This window comes from Dipodomys spectabilis, unplaced genomic scaffold (genome assembly GCF_019054845.1).
Source record: "Dipodomys spectabilis isolate Male_0828 unplaced genomic scaffold, ASM1905484v1 ptg000258l, whole genome shotgun sequence".
NCBI classification, from domain to species: Eukaryota; Metazoa; Chordata; class Mammalia; order Rodentia; family Heteromyidae; genus Dipodomys; species Dipodomys spectabilis.
Genome location: NW_024870935.1, coordinates 83,485 through 96,918, shown reverse-complemented (window position 1 = coordinate 96,918; position 13,434 = coordinate 83,485). Strand labels below are relative to the sequence as shown.

At 53.2% G+C, this 13,434-nt stretch overlaps 1 protein-coding gene across 1 annotated transcript; it reads right to left on the bottom strand.

Moving 5' to 3' along the window:
• Positions 1-6,902: 6,902 nt before the first annotated feature.
• Positions 6,903-11,608, bottom strand: Nipal4 (NIPA like domain containing 4). The gene is made up of 4 exons (XM_042699602.1): positions 11,542-11,608; positions 10,934-11,024; positions 8,355-8,515; positions 6,903-7,555 (listed from the first exon to the last, which is right to left on the bottom strand). The coding sequence occupies exons 1-4, from the start codon at positions 11,564-11,566 to the stop codon at positions 6,903-6,905; spliced, it is 930 nt and encodes a 309-aa protein (XP_042555536.1). The 5' UTR covers positions 11,567-11,608.
• Between the last annotated feature and the right edge of the window lie 1,826 nt (positions 11,609-13,434).

Genomic DNA, 13,434 nt, shown 5'->3' with positions numbered 1-13,434 from the left:
ACTCAGGGCCTAGGCGCTGTCCCTTAGCTTTATATTTTTGCTCAAGGCCGGCGGTCGACCACAGCTCCGCTTCTGGCTTCTTTTGCTGCTGGTTCATGGGTGATCAGAGTCTCGCAGACTTCTCCCGCCCCGGGCTGGCTTTCAGACTGCCATCCTCAGAGCTCGTCCTACTGAGCGGCTGGGATTCCAGGCGGGAGCCACAGCACTGGGCTCCCAGGCAGGCTTTCTGCCACCCACTCCCTCTCATTCTCTCCAACAGCCCCTACCTGACCCTCCCTCCCCGAAAGACCCCTGAGCCGAAGGTGGACTCGGTTTCCCCAAGGAGTCCGCCTTGCTCGGGGGTCCAGAGCGGAGGCTGCACGGTGCTCTGCTAGAGGGGGCCATTTCGATAGAGTAGCTGGGGATGCTCTCAGAAGGGCCATCTCCCGCCTCCACCCCTCCCTCCAAAAAAGGTGCTGAGTGGCTTAGTACCCACTTCTTCCAGGGGCGCCCCCTCCTCACCTCCTTCAGGGAGCAATTGTTTACGCTTGGAAACCTCAGTTGTGAGGAGGCGGCCGAGCCTCTGGCCCCCATCCTCCTCCCCACGGCCTCCTCCCAGCTCTCCGCACACTGCTGCTGGGCGGAAGTCACTTGGGCTTGCAGGCAAGGGGGTGTGGGGTGGGTACCAGAGCCACGGACATGGAGTGGGGTCGGACAGACGTCAGGACAGCACGGGTCCCGACCCCGAGGGCCCGTGATCCATGTGGCCACGCTCTGATTTCCACAGAAAACAGCCCTGCGTGTGCACACTGCACCAAAGAGCCTCACGCTGGAGCTGGGGCCCCAGAAAAGGGAATCCCTCACCCCAAGCCAACAAGAAACTGCTTCAGCCCAGCCCTGGACCCCTACATGCTCCTGTGGACTGTGTGGCCATTCTCTCTCTCTCTCTCTCTCTTTCTTTCTCTCTGGTGACAAAACCACAGCCATCATAACCACGTGACGCTTGTCCGTTTGTCTGTCTGCTTGCCAGTAATAGGGTCTGGACTCAGAGCCCTTGTGCCCTCAATCGGCTTGCTTACTCTGCTGGTGCTCTACCACTTGAGCCACACCTCCAGCTTGGCTTTTTGTTGGTTAAATTGGAGATAAGAGTCTCGTGGCCTTTTCCGCGTGGACGGTCTTTTGAACCGCAGTCCTCCGGATCTCAGCCTCCTGTGTAGTTAGGAATGACAGGTGTGAGCCACCAGTGCCCGGCTTGTACGACTCTTCTGACCCTGAAATCCACCGTCCCTAGAACTGGAGCGGGAAGTGGACCGCGTCGTGTTCTCCTTGCTTTTCCTTTTCCTTTGCTGTTATTTTAACGCATCCCTCGTCCCATGAAATGATACTGTGAACTGGAAGCCGGTAGGCTTTTTGAATCAGATCGGGAACTTTTGATAATGAGTTCTATTCACCGCCTCACTCCTGGCTCTGTTTAGGGGGCCGTGGGGTTGGGTGGGGGGGTGTTTTCCACGGGTCAGAGACGGCTTGGGGTGGGAGGGACAACGCCCATTTCGCACCATCTTTTCCCCCAACCAGTGCGAGTCTACAGTGTCAGGCGCGCACACGTCTGGACTCCAGGAAAGGGAGACTTTATTCTAGAGGACGGTGACCAAGGCAGGAACATCACGGGGATAGGAGGGGATTTAGTTTAGTTTTGGCCGGTCATGGGGCTTGAACTCACGGCTCTGAGTGCTCTCTTGCTCAAGGTGAGCGCTCCACCACTTTGAGCCACAGCGCCGCTTCTGGTTTTTCTGGTGCTTAATTGGAGATAAGAGTCTCAAGGACTTCCCTGCCAGGCTGGCTTCCAACCGAGGGCCTCAGATCTCAGCCTCCTGGGTGGCCAGGATGGCAGGGGTGGATTCCTGAAGCAGGCGGTACCCGGAGCCAGCCCAGCCCAAATACCCGGGCATCTCAAAGCCTGGCCGCGGAGGCCTGGGGTGGGAAGGTGTGACCATGGCTAGACATAATTTCTAGGACATGACCGGTGTCCACTCACTGCGTGGGCCGGCCAGGGCCAGGGGTAAGTTCTAGAAAGCCTCCGATCTGGCGTTGGAGGAGGGAAACTTCACTGAGTTCCCTCTGCTTGCGGGAGGAGGATGTCCGTCTGTTTTGTAGGAGTGAAATCGGCGTCCTGCAGGCTTCTCACTTAGTAGCGACAGGGGGCATTGTAGGCATGAAGATCAGATGTCTGTCCGTCCAGCGCTCCTGAGCCAGGTCAGAAGTGTGCAAATAGTTGCAAATAGGAGAGGCAACACGTGGATCTTTGTTGTTTTTTTTTCTTGGGGCCAGTTCTAAAGGTAGTGATTTTGTTCAATGCATTCATCATTGCGCCCCTGGGCCCGCTTAGCAAGCTAAGGGGACCCCCCCCCAAAGCTTCCCTTTTCCCACCCACCCACCATGTAAGTGTACGGATATGTCTAGGATCCAGATCAATGTGAATTTCCTTTTTCTTTTTTTTTTTCCAGTGTAGGCGATTAGCATAGAAAACTTGCTCTCCTCGCGTCCACTTTTAATTGTTTACAATATTTGTACATCTATGCAAAATACTTGAACGGGCCGTGGTGCCTTGTGGGTTTCCCTGTTTTGTTGTTTCGTTTTTCCTCGTTTGTATTTAATTAAAATGAATTTGCATTTGCAATGCTCTCTGGCGTGGCAGCTCTTTCTTGCCTGTAGTTATGGGCGGGTCCCACTGCTCCGACCGCACAGGGTTAACTGAGCCCACTTCCTCTCAGAAAAAGGTCCCTCCAGGAACAAAAGTGCATTCTGCTCAGGCCACCATGGATGCTTCTAGCACTGTGAGCCACAGCCAAGCCCTAGCAAGGCTTCTCCACGACCAGCAGAGGGGGCTGTTTGCCTCCCACCGGACAGAGGCCAGCCTGCGTAATTTGGATCTTGGATCACGAAACTCCTGAACGATCGTGGACATCTGGTATCTTTCATCTCCTGTACTATTGCCTTTATCTTATTTTTGGCGTTGGTGGGATTTGAACTCGAGACCTTACTCCTTACCAGGCAAGCTCTTTACCCACCTCGAACCAGCCAGTTCCTCAGGCCTTTTTTGCTTACTGTTGCTTTTCAGACAGGAAAACCTGTACTGTGATTCTCCTACCTCTACCTCCTGTGTAGCTGGGATGGCAGGAATGCACCACCATGCCCATCCTCCATTACTGCCTTTAGGAGGAAGCCGAGAAGTTCAATTCTCCCCTTCATTTCATTGCTAAGATCTGTACCCTAAAGATGGAAGCAGAGGTCAGAGAGCTGGGCTTTGATCCCAAAACCTGTGCTATAAAAGTAATCTTCCTAGTCGCTGGTAGCTTGCGCCTGTAATCCTAGTGACTCAGAAGGCTGAGATCGAGGATCCCAGTTCGAAGCCAGCAGAGCAGGAAAGTCTGTGAGACTCTTCTCTCCCAGTAGACTCCTCAGAAAAAGCCGGAAGCGGCGCTGTGGCTCAAATGGTAGAGCGCTAGCCTTGAGCACAAAGAGGCTCAGGGACAGCACTCAGGCCCTGAGTTTAAACCCCAGGACCAGCAAAAAGAAAAAAAAATCGTCCTTTGTTTTCTCAATCCCTACCTCCATTCAGAGGCTGAGGGTAACGAAGTGAGGGGCACCGTGGGCAGCGGCCTAGACACTGGAAGCTCTGCTGCCGCTTGTTTACTTCTGTGGCAGTGCGGTCCCGAACCTGCGGCCCGCACTCGATGGGCCAGCTGCTCACCACGGAGCTACAGGCCCGCCCTTTTAGTGTATTTGCTGTTTCTTTCTGAGATTGGATAACCTTGGTCTGCCTGGAATCTGCAAACCTCCTGCCTCCACTTCCCAAGTGGCTGGGATTAAAGGCATGCCTCACCGTGCCCTAACCTACCATGCTTTTTCTTGATGTGGACTGCTTTAGTTCATCTTCACAGAAATGGGGTGGAGACTAGTCTCTCCAGAGACTCTAGTCTCTATTCCTGTCTCCTATCCAGACAGGAATAATCCTGTACCATCTGGGCCTTAGCTGTGTTTCCTTCCCCCATAGATTTTGGAGGTTCTGTCCCCAAGGAACCTCTACTGGGAGGCGGGGACACTTTTAAGATGGAGACCTTCTTCTCTCCCCCCCCCACCCCCATCCTCATTCTGGCTTCACTTTCTAGCCAGAGCTGCGCTCTGCCTGGCATTCCCATCACAAACCTACAGCCACAGAGCCAAGCAACCACGGACCAGAACCTCCGAAACCAGGAGCCAAACTAAACCTGATCGATCTCTCTTGTGTGTGGGTGCCAGGGCTCGAACTGGGGGCCTTTATACACTCCGCTTTTTTTTCTCTCTCAAGGTTGGCACTCTACTTGAGCCACACCCAGCTCCGCTTCCGCCTTTTTGCTAATTAATTGGAGAGGAAAGTCTCTGACTTGTCGGCCTGGGCTGGCTTCCTGCCATGATCCTCCCAGCTCAGCCTCCTGAGCAGCTGGGATTACAGGCATGAGCCACCAGTGCACCTGGTACACTTAATATAGGGTGGAAAGCTGGCTGGTGTAAACACTTAGCGGTGCTATGAACTCCTATGAGCTGGAAAGGCCCAGACTAGGGGCTTCCTTCCACACTGCTCCCCGAAGAATTTAGGCAAAATAGGACTTGGAGCTGGCATGTGTCCCTTATTACAAAGCCAAATGTGTGTGTGTTATACATAATACATATATTATATATATATATATATATACATAATTATAATGCACATCATTATTATATGCATAATACATATATATTAATGAATAACATTACTGAGCATCATATGAATGCCAACTATGTGTGGGTCACTTCGGATACTTGATAAATCTAGACCTGCTCAAGTAGCTCATGTGGAAACATTACATTGTATCTACAAGACAATGTATCTATAATCTGATGGGGAATCGGGCTTGATAATGGAATGGGGGGGCATTTCCTTTTGGGGGAAGGCACACTGTGGCCTCATGATTGTGACCGTGGTGGGCTTAGAACCAGATATCAACTCTTTTGTGCTGTGTGACCGTGGCCAACTCTCCAATGTCTCTGAGCCCCTTTTCTTGGGAATGAAGGTACGGCGCATGCCTGGCGGATCTGGGAAGGGTTCAAGGTGCTGCTCGGTGAGGGCCCAGGTATGAACGGCAGCTGGAACTCTGTAGTGAGGTTAGAAGAGTAGAACACTCCAGAAGGGTCACCTGCTCTCCTGGAGATCCGGGGCTGGCTTTCCTTACATGATCACGGTGGAGGTACGCGCATGGAGTCCCCCCACTGGGAAAGATAGTTTTTATTCTGGACCCTGGAGTTCCCTCTCGGGGTCCCCGCCATTCGTAAGCTCTGATGCGTTGCATTGACTTCAGTTGCAGACGGAAATCCACATTCACGGGAAGCGGGGCGGGGAGTGGGGAGAACACAGTGCAGCCCAGCCCCCCCGGGGTTCACCTGGCTGCAGCTCCCGAGGGAATCTGACCTGTGGACAGGGAACTCCATGGGGGGGGGGTGTCTCTGTACCAATGGGGGTGGAGGGGGGGATTCAAGCCTTCCTACTCACTGGCTTTCTGATGATCCTTATACACACACACACACACACACACCAGAAAATTCTCCAGCTGCCTCTGGCCAAATACAAGTCAGGGATTCTGACTTGGCTGCTGGGAATTAAAAGCCAGGCCACGCCCTAGCACTGCTGCTCAGATATTACCCAGCATCCTTTCAGCCTGGGTGCCAGGCTGAGCACGGGCTGAAGCCCCGCGTGAGCTCGCAGCTGCCTTCTGCCACGCCTGACCTTTCTCCTGGGCTCCCTAAATCACACGCTGATAGGAAAGGAAGATGCATGATGCCAGACCCCAGGCCAGACTCCAGCCTGGCATCTGGACTCTCTTTGGGATGTGTGAGCCAGTAATGCGGGCTTGAACTCAAGGCCAGGGCGCTGTCTCTTAGCTTTTTGGCCCAAGGCATGTCTACCACTTGAGCTCCACTTCCACCTTTTTTTTTTGTAATTGGAGAGAAAAAACTCCTCTACTTTTCTGCCCAGGCCGTCTTCGAACTTGATCCTCAGCTCTGAGCTTCCTGAGTAGCTAGGAATTACAAGCATGAGCTACAGACTCCCGCCACGGGCCACTCTTAAAAGCAGGGAAATTGTCCTCTCTCCAGGGGAAGAGAACATGGCCATGGGGCTCGGTCAGCAAAAGCTGACGTTCTAAGGTTATGGCATGCGCATCTCACCAACTGACGCCTTGGGATGGCCAGACACTGGAAGAGCCGGCGGTGTAGGCATTGGGGTGGATGAACACCAAGATGGCGGACCACCAGGCTGGAGCAGGTAGGGAATGGGGCTGGGCGAAACTTCCCTGAGACATCAGGTGGTTTTCACAGTAAGGTCAGCTGAGATCGGGGCTTCTTTCTGTCTCCAGGAGGATCTGGCAGGGTGGGAGGCCTTTGGATACGGACAGTCACCTTGAGATGAGGTGGCTGACATCATCTTCCTCTCTGGGTCTCTAGATCTGCTCCCATCTGGGGCTCCCACCTGGAAGGTCTGTCTCTGGGTGGGGAAGTTCCTGATGCCAGTAGCTCAGGGAAGTTCTTGGCTGTACTACATTCAACGGGTCAAATTCTATCTTCTTCCCGGCCACACAGAGATGGTATCGAGGTGAGGCACAGGGTGAGGGTCCAGGGACCTGCTGGTTCCAACATCAATGAGGGGATGTGATCGCTGAGGCTGTGATTCCAGAAAGTTCCATCCCCCACTACTCGCTGGGTAGGGATTTTTGTTGTTGTTTTCTTCTCCCCTAGAAACAGTGTTGAGGTATAAACATCTCCAGAAGAGCCATGCCCACAGGCCACGGGGTGGGCAGCCACGAGAGAGGTCCGTGGGGGTGATCGCTGACTCCTCACACCCATACACGGCTTTACGAATGGATTGTGAACACTTTGGGCTTCTGTTCCGGGGATGGGGTGCTGCTGGAAAGTTCGATATTGTCCACCAAGACATTCTTGTCTTCCAGTCTGACGACTGCGGCGGCGGCGGCGGCGGTTGGCTGTGGGCCGGGCCCTGGGGCCGCCGGGTGTTTGCGCATGTGCGGCAGACAGGTGTGGCTCACATCCAAGTCTTTGAAAGCGTGGAGCATGAACACCCCCAAGATGATGGTGACAAAGCCGGAGCAGGTGCCCACGATGTCCACGGCGGTCATGGTGTGCCACTCCTTGAAGAGCACAATGGAGGAGACCACCACCACCGTGGTGAAGAACACGTAGTAGATAGGGAACACCAGCGATGTGTTGAAAATGTCCAGCGCCCGGTTCAGGAAGTTGACCTGAGCGCTGATGGAAAGGGCCAGAATGAGAGACAGGATGTAGGGGAGGGGATGCCGCACGACGGGCAGCCCCTGGAAGAAGTTCCTGATGGTGATGCCCAGCCCCTTGACGGCTGTCACAGAGAAGGAGCCGATCACGGAGCAGATGATGATGTAAATGAGGATATTCCTCTGTCCGTACCGAGGGGCGACGATGAAGATGAGCACCAGGCAGGACACCAGCAGGAACACGGCGAACACGATGAACCCTTCCGGAAGTGAGGGATGGGGACAGCATGTAGGATTACCCCCTCTCCTTCCACCCCCCACCCCCCCACCAATGACAGGGGAACGTAGCTCCAAAGTCAGACAGGAATACTATCTCAGTGGTGAAACTTTTCCTTTTTCTTTTTTTGATTGTGGGACTTGAACTCAGGGCCTGGGTGCTGTCCCTGAGCTTTTTCGCTCAAGGTTAGTGCTCTACCATTTTGAGCCACAGCACCATTTCCAGTTTTCTGGTGGCTATCTGGAGACTCATGGACTTTCCAGCCCACGTTGGCTTTCGACCACTATCCTCAGATCTCAGCCTCCTGAATAGCTAGGATTACATGCATGAGCCACTGGTGCCTGGCTTGAAACGTTTTGTAACTCAGGGAAGTTATTAAACCCCCAAGGCTTCACTTTCCTCATTTGAAAGAGACCAACAACAGTGATATTTGTAGGACTGTTGGGGGAGAGTGGATGAGACAAAGCATATAAAAGGACATCAAAGGTCCCTTATATGTGTTTTATCTACATACTTGGAGATATATATATGTATGTATGTATGTATGTATGTATGTATATTTAGAACAGTGCCTGGTGCTTCATAAACAATCAGTGATATCTTTGGATGCCCGGTCAGGAAGTCCTTTAAGCTAGCCTTGCAAACAGTACTCGCCCACCAACTTCCTTTCCACAGCTCACCTATGCAGGAGGTCAGACCCCCAATGGACCAATAGACATCCCACAGGGTTCGGCCCCCCCTTCCCCCCAGGGTTTTCCCAGGTGCTGCTGCTTTAAGCATACCTGTGTCCTTCATCTTGGAAGCCATCTCCATGACGGTGGTGACCTTGGCTTCCTCCGGGGCGTGAATCACCATCACGGTGCTGCCCGCCATGCAGATCACACAGCCCAACTTCCCCAGCAGGTTCAGGCTCTCTCCCAGAAAATAGGAGGAGAAGACAGCGCTGGGGGTAGACATGGGAGAGAGAGGGATGACCGGAGCCCACGCCTGTGCCCGTATCCCAAAGGAACATGGGTTGAGCAAGCACTTGTGAGACACAGCCGATCCCAACTCAATCCTCTCTAGCATGGGAGCCTTTCTAGATTATTTTCCCCCCCCAAACAGCTGAAATAGAAACTCATTTCTGGGAGGGTTCTGGGGCAGCAGGGAGAGCGTACCCCTTTTCAGACCAAAGTGAGCTGCAGGGAGGGCTGGGTGGAGGTTCCCTCTTATCTATCTATCTATCTATCTATCTATCTACCTACCTACCTACCTACCTATCTTCTGGCAGTTTTTCTTCCTGATCCCAATTCTGTCCCCTTGGGCCACAAGACAAACCTCTTTCCTCTTCTGTTTGATATTCCCGTCTAAGCAACCACAATGAGAGTTGTAGACCTCATACCAAACGTGGTGCCCACAACGTTCCATTTACTACCTCACTAACAGCTCAAAACTTTGTGAGCCAGATGCCGGCGGCTCACACCTGTCATCCTAGCCACTCAGGAGGCTGAGATCTGAGGATCACCCTTCCCAGGTAGGAAAGTCTGTGAGACTCTTATCTCCAATGAACGACCAGAAAATCCTGAAGTGGAGTTGGGGCTCCAAGAGGTAGAGTGCTAGCCTTGAGTGAAAGAGCTCAGGGACAGCGCCCAGACCCTTAGGTCAAGTTCCACAACCAAAAATCCCAAAAAGACTTCTTTGTGAAGAGTCGGTGGAGATGGACGTCCCCCATGGGATAGATGAGAGAAGCGGGGATCCACAACCACGTCAGACTGATCACACAGATCGTGCGGGGTGAACCATGGTTCTGACTGTGTAAATGTTGTTAACCAAGAAGTCACGGGCACTGGCTGTGCTCGGTTGTGATTTATCAAGGTTCCAAGGTTAATCCTCCAAACCAAAGCCTCCTTCACTGTGGCCTGAGGACCCAACCCACAGAGGAATGGGTTCTGGGTTTTGCAGCTTGGCAGGAATAAGAATGTGAGAGGTGCATGTATCTAATATATATCAGTTCTTTTCTTTCTTTGGTGTGTGTGTGTGTGTGTGTGTGTGTGTGTGTGTGTGTGTGTGTATGTGTGTGTGTGTGTATGGCAGCCCTGGGGATTGAACTCAGGGCCTCACCGTTGATAGTTAAATACTCTCCCACTTGAGTCACACACACACACACACACACACACACACACACACACACACACACACACACACACACACACACACACACAGAGTCCTTTTGCTTTTAGTTGGTTTTCAGATAGGATGACAAGCTAACTTCTACCCAGGCTGAACCATGATCCTCCTATCTCTACCTCCTGAGTAGCAGGGATCACAGGATGTGCTACCATACCCAACTTTATGTCTACACACACACACACACACACACACACACACACACACACACACACACACATACACATACAAATTCAATCTAGAAATCTATACTAAATCTAGAAATTCAATCTAAGGCTTTGGACCCTCTATAATCACTTAACCACTGAACTACATCCTCAGCTCTGGCATCAGTTGTTTTAAAAACTATCATTTGAGCCGGGCGCTGGTGACTCACGCCTGCCATCCTAGCTGCTCAGGAGGCTGAGATGTAAGGATTGCTGTTCAAAGCCAGCCTGGGCAGGAAAAGCCATGAAACTCTTATCTCCAATGAACCACCAGGAAACCGGAAGTGACACTGTGGCTCAAGTGTTTAGAGTACTTGCCTTGAGCTGAAGAGCTGAGGGCCAGCGCCCAGGCCCAGAGCCCAGAGTTCAAGCCCCATGACCGACAAAACAGAAGCAAACAACCCAAACCTATCATTTGTTGTTACATAAGAGACAGCTTAAGACTGTGGATAGCAAGCCAGAGGTTCTACTTAGAACCTGCTTATCTCGGCCCGGTAGCGGGAGCTCTCATGGTCTTGAGTGAGGATGGCCGAGGAAGATCAGAGGACTTGGAAACTGATCACCTGGCCAGCCATCCAAAATTAGGGCCAGCCCTGGTTACTCTTTAGCGCTCTTTCTGCCTTGTCTCGTTCACACCTGCCCTGGGGGACGTGAAGAGCATTCCCCTTTTACAGATGGAGACAATAGAGGCTCGGAGTCCGTCCGTGACAGTCTACAGTAACATGACCGCTACGTGTTAGAGTGAGGATTAGAACTCATGCAGAATTGATCTGGGGTTCTCCTGCCAAAGGGGAAAGCATATACAAAGTCTCCTGGGAGACGCTCAGCCTGGTGGCAGTTGGGTGACAGGTTTGGGTTTGGCTGCCCCTCTGTGGCTCATCTTCCCGAGGGGTGGGACCCGTCCAGACGCCTGAATGCCAAGACAGCAGCCCCCCCCCGCCCCGCCCCCAGGCCTGGCTGGCTTGAGATGGCCGAGGGTGGACACAAACCTTATGAGGACACTCAGCGCTCCCAGCGGCGTGACGACCGTCGCGGGCGCAAACGCGTAGGCCCCGAAGTTGGCGACTTCTCCAGCAGACACTAAGAGCGGAAGAGAGGGGGGGTGAAGTCCATAGCACCCCACACCTGCCACGCACAGCTCACGCCGATTGGCGAACCCCAGCTCTGCTCAAGACCCCAATCCCAAAGCCAACGCTGGTAGAGCATGCCTGCCGTCCACAGGGACTAGTCATCTCTACCAGAAACCAGGAGCCAGAGATGACAGGGAAGGGGCAGAGGACAAGTGGGTGTGCAGATCTGAGCAAACTTGAGCTCTCACATCCACTAGGCTCAGGGGGCCCAGGCCTGTCATCCTAGCTTCTCGGGAGGCTGAGATCTGAGGATCGTGGTTCGAAGCTAGGGCAGAAACGTCCCTGGGAGACTCTTATTTCCAATGAACCAGTCAAAAAATTGCAAGTGGAGCTGCGGCTCCAAGTGGTAGAGCGCTCGCCTTGAGCAAAAGAGCTCAGGGACAGCGCCCAGGCCCCGAGTTCAAGCCGGCCCCCCCAACCCTGCAGTCAACACACCACCACTTCCGGTGCCCAAAGATGCCACTTACTGGTGGCGAATCCGGCCCACCACATGGCGTCCTTCAGGTACCCATAGCCGCCGTCCACTGTGGAGGGAAGGGATGGAGAGTTAGAGGGCAGCCATGCTCTCTCGGGCTCTCTGACTTCTGGATCTCTACGTGTCACCGAAGAGCTCCAAAGACAGTGCTCTGCTCCTTAGCCACGGCTCACACCAGTCCTCCGAGCTCAGTTGTGTACGGATTGCTTCCCTGACACCTCTTAAGTCTCTCACAGACACCCCCAGTCTTGGTCTTAACTGGAACCACCATGTTGCATGGGCTAGCCTCGAACTGAGATTCTCCTCCTCTACCTCCTGAGTAGCGAGAACTACAGGTCTGGGCCACCATACTTGGCTCAATTTTTGGTATGAAATATTCCCTGCTTACTTGGAGCTAAACGGAAGCACAGTAAAGGGCGCTGGTTAAGGCCTGCCTGTGGATCTGTCTCTAAAAAGGACCTCAAATGGATCCACTCCTCTGCCAGCACCCACTCAAAGCCACTGTCCTCTTCCATCGAATGAAATGGTGGCGTCCTTACTGGCTAAGTTCTACTCGTCCCTTTAATAATTCATTCATTTGATAGACACCAGTGGCTCACGCTTATAATCCTAGCTACTCAGGAGGCTGAGACCTGAGGATTTCAGTTCAAAGCCAGCCCAGGCGTGAAAGTCTGTGAGACTTATCTCCAGTGAACCACCAGAAAAGTGGAAGTTGTAGAATGCTAGACTTGAGCAAAAAGAAGGTCAGGGACAGTGCTCAGGCCCTGAGTGCAAGCCCCAGTACAGAAAGAACAAGAAGGAAGGAAGGGAGGGAGGGAGGGAGAGAGGGAGGGAGGAAGGGAGAGGACCCAGTGACTGAATGAAACCCAATTCTGAAATGGGGTGCTAATCTGAAAAATGGTAGGCCTGGGCACTGTATATGAGCTTCTTTGGCTCAAGGCTAGCGCTCTACCACTAGAGCCACAGCGTTACTTCCAGCTTTTTTCTGTTTCTGTTGTACTGAAGAATCGAACCTGGGGCTCTGAGCCACATTCCCAGCCCTGGCCTGGGCTCTTTTGCTCTACCACTTGAGCCACAGTCTCACAGACCTTCCTGCCTGGCCTGTGTTTTTCAAACTGTTGATCCTCAGCTCTCAGCCTCCTGAGTAGCTAGGGTTGGATGTGAGCCACCAGCGCCTGACAACCATGGATGGACTCTGGGCCATGAGATTCCTTTCCTCGCTGGGCGCTGGTGGCTCACGCCTGTCATCCTAGCTACTCTGGAGATTGAGATCTGAGGATCACGGTTCAAAGCCAGCCTGGGCAAGAAAGTCCGTGAGACTCTTATCTCCAATGAACCACCAGAAAACCACAAGTGGCGCTGTGGCTCGAGTGGTAGAGAGCTAGTCTTGAGCTGAAGAGCTCAGGGACAGCGCCCAGGCCCTGAGTTCAAGACCCATAACCAACCAAAAAAAAAAAAGATTATTTTCCTCTGAACTGCTACACACCCATTTCAAGGATCCACTTCCCCTTTCCCAACATCCCAAGTTCCTTGCGGGCAGTGCTTCCCAGTGTAGCTCAGGGCAATGGGGCTCGTGAAGATCTGGGGGAGACTTGCTTCTGTCTTAGGACGGTGTCAGGACTTGCCTGGGCTGGGAGGAGGGGAAGAATCAAGCCAGACCTGAGCTGCCGGCTCCTAACTCTGCGTCCTGAGGCTTTCCCTCATCTCCCCGCAGTTCTCAGCCATCCCTGGCACCTGGGACGGTGAGCGAGCTTGCCAAGGGAAGTCAGCACCCAGCCACGCCTTCCTCCAGCGCAGGGAGCTCCCCAGCCCTGCGCCCCATGCCCCCCAAGGAGCCTACCGGCCCTAGTGGAGCCTGTGGCCACAAGGCGGATGAGGCCTTTCT